General features: G+C 34.4%; 1 protein-coding gene across 2 annotated transcripts; it reads right to left on the reverse strand.

Moving 5' to 3' along the window:
• Positions 1-285: 285 nt before the first annotated feature.
• Positions 286-9,983, reverse strand: LOC145589356 (uncharacterized). 2 transcript variants are annotated; one of them, XM_081645891.1, is made up of 6 exons: positions 9,824-9,983; positions 7,871-8,153; positions 7,581-7,715; positions 6,969-7,025; positions 885-1,019; positions 286-654 (listed from the first exon to the last, which is right to left on the reverse strand). In XM_081645891.1, the coding sequence occupies exons 2-6, from the start codon at positions 8,147-8,149 to the stop codon at positions 466-468; spliced, it is 795 nt and encodes a 264-aa protein (XP_081502017.1). In that variant the 5' UTR covers positions 8,150-8,153; positions 9,824-9,983; the 3' UTR covers positions 286-465. The 2 variants fall into 2 exon arrangements, with proteins under 2 accessions (XP_081502017.1, XP_081502018.1); XM_081645892.1 differs by lacking the exons at positions 286-654; positions 885-1,019 and adding exons at positions 4,425-5,232; positions 5,460-5,594 and having other exon boundaries at positions 9,824-9,981.
• Between the last annotated feature and the right edge of the window lie 2,111 nt (positions 9,984-12,094).

Genomic DNA, 12,094 nt, shown 5'->3' on the forward strand with positions numbered 1-12,094 from the left:
TTCTCTCATAGAGTATTCATTTCAGCTTTATTCAGTTCAGTTCAGTTCAGCTTCTATCATAAAATAAGCCCTTAGTTCTTATTGGCTTAAAGCTATGTAAAATTGTAAATCATTTTACTTTATTTTTTCTCAAAAAGTTTTGTTTGGTTCTGAATAGAGTGAACACCCTAATATCATACCACCCAACTTTTATAATGTCTTTGTTAGTGAATATTCATCATTACTCCGTACTAAATTTTAAGTTAACACTTATGTTCATACTATGATTATAATCTGTCCAAAAGATTGATTGTATAAAGGTTCAAGATTTGGTTTCCAAATGAGGGTGAAAATTGAGTGCCATGATGATTAACATGGAATGCTGTAATCCAACAGTTTTTAAACATATTTCAATTGACATTACAAATCCTATATACATGTATATGCTATATAGTAGAACACACAATTAGATCAAAGATTTTGCAGCTAAACAAGGTCATGAACATGTAACTTCATCATCTCGAACTCGTTTCCTCTGAGGGCTACTTCTTTCCACAAAAAAAGGATCACTCCAATGCCTGACCTGTAAGTCACAATTCTTACAAAAACTCGTTTGTCGATCCATTCATTTGAACGAGTGCCAGACTCATCCATGTCTATGAATATGCTTACAGCCTGCAGCAAAACAAACAACAATTCTGCCTTAGTTTTCTTTTAATACTATATTAACTGAGCTTTGCAGATTCATTCTTAAGATGACTAAACCATGCTCATGTCAGCTAATTCGTTGAACATAAAGCTAAGCACTTTCTGTCCACATCCTTTAAATTTACAGCATTAATGTTCAAATGTATATTCATACATTGATGCATTCAAAGAGATTGTCCTTGAGTTTATGTTGTTACCTTTCCAATCCGCGGCCGCTCCTTTGACTTTGCAAGGCTGCTTCGGATATGTGAGACAGCACCCCAACATCTCAAATTGTTTGCCACATCGTCAAGCCTCAATATGTACTCTTCTTCAGTTAATGGGAATGATCTCTGAAACGGTAGTACACAGATAAAAAAAAAACTTAGAAAGCATTTAGATGACTTTGCAAAGTTTATGGACTCTCAATTATATATGACTATAGATTTATAAAAAGATACTCTAAGGTTTACACAAACTAGTGCCATGCCAACCAGCTCTTAAATTAAAGGTGAAACCGTTGGATATTTCCTGTAACTTGGTTCCAGTGTTCTCACTTGGGCGTAGAAAGAGAGAAGCTCTAGTATGTTTATCCAATTCAAGCATTATAATAAAACTAATTCAACCCCTATAGGCAAGATATAGCTTTACGCCTATACCTGTAGAAAAGACTTAAGAACATAGCATAATGATTAATTGGGAATGATCACAATGTAGGAGTGTGTTAAATCTATAGTTTTTTCTGTACATGATTTGTAGTTAATCTTGAGTCTTGACCCTCAATTTAGCCCCTCAAGGCAAAATAAGGCTAACACTTGTAGAAAAGACTGAAAAACATAGTATGATTGGCAATTATCATAGTTTTTTCTGTACATGATTTACTTTTTACTATTAATTATTACCTAGGCCTCAACTGAATGGACCTGATAAAAAGATGTTAAGCTTCGATATTTCACCTTAGTCTTATTCTAAATCAACATCACCTTCATCTTCTTTTCATGTTTTCTATACACCCACCCTTAAGGCCTACTTATTCTATATGCATTTGACACTTGACAGTAGCATAATATGTACACCTTGTCAGAACTCATCTAACGCAATGTCAACCATTACGAAAATAAACTTAAATAAGTCTAAATAACTACATACAGAGCAAGTGGATAAAACTAAAATTAGAGGCAAAAGAGAATATTTATACACTGTACAATTTGCATCACAATATAATTTCAAGATACCTTCTTATGAGTTGTACATCATAGGACCTTCCATATTTGTTTCTTATAACAGCTGCAAGGTCTGCCCCACTGAACATAGAGTCATCCACTCCAATAATTCTTTCCAGATTGTCCCTATAACTGTCTCTACTTGCCTGAAAAGTGAAGCACGAAAGGACATATAATATAGCCATTTTTACAGTATGGATCAAGAAAGGCCACTAAAAGTATATTTGGATATGATCGGCTATATGGTTGGGATCCTAGAGAACAAAGCAGCCTACGTAGGTGACATTTACTTTGTAGAGACAAAACGAACACTGCATTAGTGCACACACTTTATAGTCCTGATGTTTATCCCTTAATCCCCAATACTCTTGCTGGCCTTACAAAATTTACCCAAAAAAATCAACATCATTCCTTGCAATTTCTACATGGCAAATTGGCAATGCAAATTTTGTGAGAGCACAGCTATTAACATGCTTGCTAAAATATGGGAGTTTGTATGCCCAATGAGGAATCATTAATAAAATGAGGCCGTACATACTGCTGTAAAGAAGGTTGCAAAGATCAGAAGTAATTTGGCTATTATTTGTTCGTCTTTCTTCTAGAGTTCTAGATAATTGCATCACTGCATCTATCAGCTTTTTTAAACTTATATAATCACTTCTTTTGCTCGTGAACCATCATAAAATATAAAAAAGGATTCTAACTTCCTCTCAAGCATGGAAACACCCAGACCAGAATTGGGTGAATATTTTTTATGCTGTCTTTTGTCAGTAAACTGAACTTACTAATATTAACAGCAGGATCTCTAATTTATATTTGGCCCTGCGTGGCAGAACTATCTAGGGTGATGCTTCACCTCTCTTTTGTCTTAAACTTGGTCTGTATGATTTACTACTTATGATAATCTAATTTAGCTGCTCCTTTTCCCAAAAAAAAAAAAAAAAATGCAGAAGAGCTTTGAGTTTGGATAATCAACTTACATGGTAACTTCTCGGCTAATCTGGAACAGCTAGATTCCCCTAAAACTTCAACACGAAAGCTAAAACATGCCTCAGTATATTCAATTAATGCATCTCCAGTGAATGGATCAAAACTTAGTGGATCCATGTGTAATTACATAAATGGTAACATTGACCCCTTAGAAAAGTAAACACGACTGGTGTTATCGATCTTAAATGTTCTGTCCTGTTGTACCTGTACTATGGCTTAGATTTAGCTAAACTTGAGCTCTAGCTCAGTAAATATTCAAAAGCAGTTCATAAAAAAACAAATGCAACTCACAGGCAGACAGCAAGCAAGCACAACAATTGCATACAAAACGTACAGTTAATCTACTTTGTTTCATATGTTCCAAATCCCAGGCGTTTAAGGTTATTTTGCCTACAATCAATTAAAACACATTATATTATATATATATATATATGACTTATAAATAGCCAATTCACAACATTCACTCACGATGTTTGTTTTCTCAGCTCTGTCACAGGCTCACAGCTGATCACATATGATTTAGTCATCGCTTACTCAGTTCTCAAAAACTTTTTCAGCAAATCCTTGTCTGCATCACCAATATTTGGATCAGAGAGTAAGCCCACAAATGATGATACAGTGAGATTATCAGCAGCAAACTCTTTGATTCTCGTCAACCTGACAAGCTCTAATGCTCTCCTATAATCCTTTCCATCTATAAATCCTCTTAACAATTATATTAAAGGTGCATTCATCTGGAAAGCATTTAATGTCCTCCATATTCCTCAACAATTCATCGGCTTTAGCAAGGAACCCTTCTTTACAAAACCCTTTTATCATTATGGTGTAAGCATGCACATTATGCAGCCCTTTAGTTGTCACTGCTTCTCTAAGGCGCTTAGCATCACACAAACCATCCATTAGGATACAGTATGTAACAATATCAGGGAAGACTCCAGTAATCTTCATTTGCTTCATTTGTTGTGATTGCCTCATCTATGAGTCCATTCTTACACATGCCATCAAGCAATGAATTCCAAGTGATTACATTTGGCTTAAGTCTGTGAGCTTCCATTTCCTTGAAAAATTGGTGTGCAAGCTTGAGCTGATTGACTTTGCACAAGGCATCTATAAGAGTGTTGTACGTGATAACATTAGGGGTTAATCCATTATATATCATCTCCTGGAAGAGACCAAGAGCTCTGTCAATCATTTCAGACTTGCAATATCCATTAATTAAGCTGCTGTAAGTAACAACATTAGGTACACAACCATTAAAAAACATTTTCGTGTCCATTTCGGCCTAGATCGGAATATTCTGGTTTTTTACGGACCGGACCGGAAACCCGGGATCACCAATGTGTGATGACCGAAGACCAACCTAGAATCTAATGGTCCGGTCCTGGTTCGTTTTTCGGTTTCGGTCCTTTTTTGCACACCCCTAGCTGTAGCTAGTAATTTTTGGGAAACTCTTTTAGTTGTTGGCAACATATATAAACAAATATTTTAGAGTAAATGTCCAAACACTGTTCTTATGATTTTTTTAATGGAAAAAAAAAACGTTAATGAGGACAAATAAGTAAATAATATTTAAGAGGGTATAATTGTCTAGACACTATTCATAAGAGTTTAATTATTAAATCACACAAGAAAAAGGTTTAGAGGCAATGAACATCATATTAATAAGAGGAAAATTTTTAAATTACCACCCAAAAATGAATCCATTTTTAAAATAACCACCCGTTTAATTTTTTATTTTATTTTACCACCTCTTAAATTAAAAAACTACTCAGATTACCACCCATTTCAAAATTACGATGGATTTCTGTTATGTGGACTCACCCAATGGCTAGTAACAGCTATGTCTAAGCGTTACAATCAACCATTTTTTCACTCCATCTCCCCCTTAAACCAATTTATTGAGTACAAGATAACCTAAAACTAAAAGAAAACAACTAAAAAAACCAAGAGCTTGCTCTGAATTGCCACTATTACTGATCATTTTCTTTCTGTCACCACTAAGAGTCGTTGAGTGGGGCCCACATAAGTGAAATCCACCGGAATTTTGAAATGGGTGGTAATTCGAGTAGTTTTTTAATTTAAGGGGTGGTAAAATAAAAATAAAAATTTAATGGGTGGTTATTTTGAAAATGAATACATTTTTGAATGGTAATTTAAAAATTAACCTTAATAAGAGGATATAGGTTAACTTCATCATCTCGACCTCGTTTCCTCTGAAGGCTACTTCTTTCAACAAAAAAAGGGTCACTCCAATGCCTGACCTGTAAGTTACAATTCTCACAAAAACTCATTTGTAGATCCATTCATTTGAACGAGCGCCAGATTCATCCATGTCTATGAATATGCTTACAGCCTGCATCAGAACAAGCAACAAATTCTGCCTTAGTTTTCTATGAATACTAAATTAACTGAGCTTTTTTAGATTCAGCATTAGATGACGAAACCAAGCTCTTGTCAGCTAATTCTTTGAACATGAAGCCAAGCACTTTCTGACCACAACCTTTAATTTTACAGCATTAATGTTTGTATATTCATACATTGATGCATTCATAGAGATTGTCCTTGAGTTTATGTTGTTACCTTTCCAATTCGTGGCCGCTCCTTTGACTTTGCAAGGCTGCTTCGGATATGTGAGACAGCACCCCAACATCTCAAATTGTTTGCCACATCATCAAGCCTCAATATGTACTCTTCTTCAGTTAATGGGAATGATCTCTGATATAGTAGTTACGCAGATAACAATAATTATACAGCATTTAGATGACATTAAAAGTTTATAAACAAGAAAAGGCAACAATGTAAGACTATGAATTAATAAAATGATACTCCAAGCTTCATGCAAACTAGTGTCATGCCAACCAACTCTTAAGTCAAAGGTAAAACGTTGGATAATTCCTGCAACTTGATTCCAGTGTTCTCACTTGGGCATAGAAAGAGAAAAGCTCTAGTATGTAGAAAAGACTGAAAAACATAGCATGATTGAAAATGATCATAATAATGTCATGGAATGAATTGAATACATATAATTTTCTGTACAAGTTTTACTGTTTCCTGTTAATTATGACGCCTGAAAGGACTTGATAAAAAGATGTAAATCTTCAATATTTCCATCTGCATTCTCTCTGCCTTCCAGTCATCTATCTAATAATGTATATCCTCCTAACCTTCATGCCCCTCACTGGGAAGGAAGGGGATAGGGGGGCAACAGAGCCTTTAGAAATGTCACTCTATGGAACATCACTTCATGAAAATCACGTCATTTTTCTGTATCTATCAGCAGTTATATTGTCGGAATTGACATTTCACCTCAAAAACAGCATGATAACCTTCCATAAAATCCGATCCAATTTCTCAAACCCATCTTGCACTTCTCCAACAAAACCTCATTTCCAATACATACTCTCACAATAAAACTATACATACATGAAAATCTCATTTCTGCAACTTTTATCTTATGAAAATGGTGATGTATAGTTCTACAGAACCCCTAATGAGCTTCAACCTTTCCTTCCATCTAACTTTGATAAACATTTAAGATATTCTGGTCAATAAAACTATATAACCTTCTTGTTAAAAATTCCTGTGGAAATTTTTTTGCTTCCCATTCTAAATTATCATCACTTCCATCTTCTTTTCATGTTCTCCATATATACACCCTTAAGGCCTACTTTATTCTATGCCCTATCAATGGAAAACTCTTTGAAACCATGAATTACGCTCCTCATCTCTTCTTACTGCAGCGGTAGCTATGGCATTTGACAGTAACATACCCTCCAAAGCTCCAACTTAACATTTACGCCTTGTCAGAACTCATCTAATTCAATGTCAACCATTAAGAAACTAAACTTATAATAATATGAATAACGATATACAAAGTAAGTAGATTGAACTAAAATTACAGGCAAGAGAGAATTAATACAGTATACACTACAATCTGCATCACAATATAATTTAAAGGGATAAACTCAACCATATATGCCACTACAGGATCACATCACTCAGCAAGCTATGACTTTATATTTGTAAGAAGTTACATTATGATAGATAGACAAAAAAAAAACTGCTGCAAGTAAAGAAATTTCCACATACCTGCTCCCTGTACTTCCACATGACATTCATTGCAAGAAGGTTTCTCCCCATGAACTCCTGCACAGTGAGAAATACAACAATAGAATCTAAAACAAACAGTTTATATAACTCAAGAGAAGAATGCAATGAGTCAACCCAGGGTGACTAGTTCAACAAGTAGAGACAAGCTGATCACCCAGTTTCAAAGGCAAGGAATTGGGGAAACTATAAACTAAAATATATGGGAGAATGTGATACAAAAGGTGCTCATCAGCTCATTTAATTTAACACCTAGGAAATATTGATATTGATCTGTGGACAATTAAATAGTTCAATAAACGAAAGAATGGTGATGTGGAAAATTATTGTGCTAATCATATATATGCTGAAAACAAGATTCTAGTGACCAATTTAAGACAGGACACTTAAAAATACAGGATCAACTTTGGAAAGGGCATACCAAGTAGTTTAAATTAGACAAGATAAATTCACGAGAAATGAACAGACCCTTTTATGAAAATGAACAAAAAGGGATCTGCTTAGGAAAGCAAAGTATTTCAATACATATAATTGAAATGGATTTTTATAAAATTGCAAAAGAATCAGTCAAATTAGCTGCAAGGAAAAAGATACCTTTTTTATGAGTTGTACATCATAGGACCTTCCATATTTGTTTCTTATAATAGCTGCAAGGTCTGCCCCACTGAACGTAGAGTCATCCACTCCAATAATTCTTTCCAGATTGTCCCTATAACTCTCACTACTTGCCTGAAAAGTGAAGCAAACAAGGACATATAATGTAGCCATCTTAACAGTGTGGATCAAGAAAGGCCACTAAAAGTATATTTAGATATGATCACATCTTTTGTTCCAAAACCATCATAAGTGATCCTTTTGGCCCATCATAAGATACAAAGATATACCGGTTGGCCTTCAGGCTTTGATGATTCCTTCTCTGAGTTTTCATCTTCTGGCTCGACTGGATCATTCATATTTACTGAGCTGGAGCAAACAGCATGATGTTTACCAGATTTATGACAGTGACTATTGTAGACAAGATCACGGCTTTGACAAAAGCTTAATTTATAAGGAAGTAACGGCCCTTTATATCTCTGACCTCTGCCTTCACTGAACCTTCCAGTAAAACATTGTTGAGTCCCAGATGACAATATACTGGAATGGGTTGTTGCAATGCTCGTCATGCCTCTGCAAGCAAAATCTTACACTTGAGAATTCAATAGAACAGTAAGCATGCCTAAATATGTATTATGTATAAGCAATATCCTATATTTGGCTAGGTCCAGGATATTAGGGTAGATTCAGAGTTCATGAGAAATGATGCTAGTGTCGGACATTTGAACACGTAACTGTCAAAAGCTCAAAACATGGTGCAATGCACCAACCACCCCCTCCACACATTCTGACCTACAGCAGAAGAAGAAGACAGAAACAGCAAGCAACACAAGGCAACACACACCCACTACCATGAGCAGCAACAGTTCTGAAATTGCAGGCAACCTTTTATCTTTCACTGTGGTAATTTAGCTAGATGACAAATAGTAGTAAATGCTTAACAATCAAGGCAGTAGGCCAAAGCTTGTAGCAATCAAGTAGTATAAATAGAATAGCCTAAGTTAGAGGAAGGGAGGCAGAAAGTATTAAGTTTAGAGAGTCTTGGAGAGTAATGGCCTAAAGCCATTGACGATTGTACGAAAGCTTCGAGCTTTATTTATCCAGATCAACCTTCCGTCCATTTTATTTATCAACACCACGCTAGTTCGTTGCACATGGGTACCCAAGTCCCAGGAAATATAGGTACCCCGAGTCCCAGGAACATAGGCACAATGGCACATTCTAACAAGCATGATACTTAATGCTATTAGCTCTGACTTAAAGTATGCAAATGTAGTTATGCACAAGCCATAGCTCATCTAAAAGATAAAGAATGTTAAAAGCAAAGCACAACAATATAACTTGTGCTCTGCACTTACTTTTCATCTTTATACAAATCAAACAATAAAATCCACATAATAATTCCCTTTCAAAACCTTCCACGTTATAAACGAGAAAATACAGGTTTCTCTCAGTTTTAAACAAAAAATTGTAATAAATCAACAACTTTTTCATCAATGTGGACTCCACCATCCACGGTTGATGGTGATTTGATAAAGGTGTTGATTTAATTACCAAAATGTCATTGGGGCAAGCTCATTATAATCAAACATTTGAAGGCTGGTAATTTCTATAATCTTTAATCTTTATTTCTCAAGGTTTTCCCACCACATTAAATTGGCTTCTAAATCTTAACATACAAAACTTCACATTTCACAAAATCCACAACCATGGATGATGACAAAATCCAGGCATATAAGACTAATCGCCCTTAAAAGGCTTTGTTCTCTTCACTAGATATTCGCTTATCAAACTAACTCACCATTCTATAAAGTAACTATTTTTACTGATTAAAACCGAATTTTACTAATTGAACATATAATACTAACTAATTTTGTGCCAATTATAAGTGTGGAAGTTAACTTAGTTGGTAAAAATAGCAATACATGTATCGTAATTGATAATAGCTTCCATTCAAAGCAAAAAAGTAGAAATAAAAAGATGTTTAACACTTTCACAAACATCCTTCTTAAAGATTATAACTTGAATCAAAACCCATATTACCAAAATCATTATACTACGCATGAACTTAAAAACTTAATTATTAAGCTTACCTAACTAACAAATTCATCATAAATAAATATATACAAAAATTTAAAAAAAAAAAAAAAGATTAATAACATATAACTGTAAATTATAGTTAAATATTATTAGTTAATAAAGAATCAAGAAATTAAGTGTTAGAAAACATTAATGTTGCGTACCTTAAAAGAGGAAGTTAACAAGAGTTTGATTAACTAGTAAGGGAGAGAGAAAAGTAGAAGAAAGGGAGAAAGAGAGAGAACCTCACATTTTAATTTTCTTTTTAATTTTCTGAATGGAAGAATTTTCAGTAAAACGGTTTTGGACCGTTGATTATGAGTTTGGAGGGAGGGTGTCAAAGAAATTTTGGTCCGTGGGACAATTGCATAACTTGCTTATGTGGACTCTATCAAACCAACATATTTCACCTTTTTTTTTTTTTTTTTTTTTTTTGTGGAAAAAATTCATAGTAGTCGCATTTTTTATTATATTTTTTAAAAGAATTGATAGTAGTCGCATTTTTAAAAGATGTTCTTGTAAAGTTTTTTTTTCCTATGATTAAAATGGAAATTAGAGTTAAATTAGCATAGGATCCGATGTAAGCCTTATAAATCTTAATATTTATATTTATTTAACAAAATTTTAAGATAAAACAATTTAATGATTAACAATTAATTTACTTACATAAGTGTCTTATCATACATTTTTCACCTCTCAAAATAATGATATACTACTTTAAAATGGGGATTTTTCTGTGTGGCCGGGCTTACTCGGTTCAAGTATGAGTAACCCTTGATCGAACCCCTCAAGTAACCCTTGACCGGATAAACCCTCAAGTAACCCCTTAAGTAATCCCTAACCATGTAACCTTCAAGTATATAACCCCTTATCAAACCCCTCAAATAACCTATGACCGAACCCCTCAAGTAACCCCTGATCGCGTAACTCGAGTAACCTCCGACCGAGTAACCCTTGACCGATTAACCCTTGATCGAACCCCTGACCGAGTAAACCTTCAAGTAACCCCTGACCGAGTAACCCCTTAAGTAACTCCTCAAATAACCTCTAACTAAGTAACCCTTGATCGAACCCTTGACCGGGGTTACTCTATCGGGGTTACTCGGTTCAAGTATGAGTAACCCTTGACCGGATAAACCCTCGAGTAACCCCTTAAGTAATCCCTAACTGAGTAACCCCTCAAGTATATAACCCCTGCCAGAGTAACCCTTGACCGAACCCCTCAAGTAACCCATGACCGTGTAACTCGAGTAACCTCTGACCGAGTAATTCGAGTAACCTCGGCTAGACAGTGTGACCAGCCACGTATAAAAATTTGTGCTTTAAAATAACTTTTTTATTCTTAAATTGAATGTAAAGTTTTTAAATATAATTCAACTCGATGAACTGATAACCAATACCTACATTAAGTCATTTTCTTTTTCTCATTTCTACTTGAGCCACTGGCCACCTCATTTTAAAAATGATTAAACTTTGTCTACTAACTCAATACAACACTTATTTTGTGTGGCCAGTTGACACACACCAAAGCATGAGTAACCCTGACAAGCGAGTAGTCCTTGATTGAGTAACCCAGAAAAACTAAGTGACCTTTGACCGATCGAGTAACCCTTGACCAAGTAACCCATAACCAACCAAGTAACTCTTGACCAAGTAACCCATAACCAACCAAGTAACTCTTGACCAAGTAACCCCTAACCGATCGAGTAATTAACCCTTAACTAAGTAATCTCAGCCACATATGAAACTTTGTGAACTCCTTATATATTTGGAAAAATTTACTATTTTAATAACAACGTGATCATTGTATATATAATATTGTACTTCGTATATCACAAATAATATCATATCTTTTTTCTCCTCTATAGCCTCTAAATACACTTGAAATTTAATATAAAACTTTTAAAAATAGGATTTTTGATATTCCCAAATAGCATGAATAAAAGTCATATCTTTTTATAAACATTTGATATTTTTATTATGTATATAATTATTATTTCTCATATTTTTCTTTCACTCGTGGAGGATAAAAAACATTTGATAACGTGATATAAACATATTTTTTTTACTGGATAAATAATTGATTGAATTGAGTTTGATAATATTAGCGAGGTTGACAACAATGAGAGCACAATTAGGTTCAACATCATGGTTTTTTTTTAAAAAAAAAAAAGAAAAAAAAAGGTTTAACATCATAAGAAATGGTGTTGGCAGCCACAGGAATAATGTGGGGAGGAAAAAAAATAGGTTGAAGGAACAACCTGCTCTAGTACCATGAAAGGGTATTATTCCTCCGTAATTAGGTGTTTAGGTTTATGTTTTCTTGTTTTTGCTTGTTTGAATTTTCTTTTCCTTTGTTATTGTAGCCTCATTTGGAATTGAAAGAAAAAAAAGTCTAGAACATATACAATTGTACGTTGTGTTAATAGGAATAG

Source organism: Chenopodium album, chromosome 17 (genome assembly GCF_948465745.1).
Source record: "Chenopodium album chromosome 17, dcCheAlbu1.1, whole genome shotgun sequence".
NCBI classification, from domain to species: Eukaryota; Viridiplantae; Streptophyta; class Magnoliopsida; order Caryophyllales; family Amaranthaceae; genus Chenopodium; species Chenopodium album.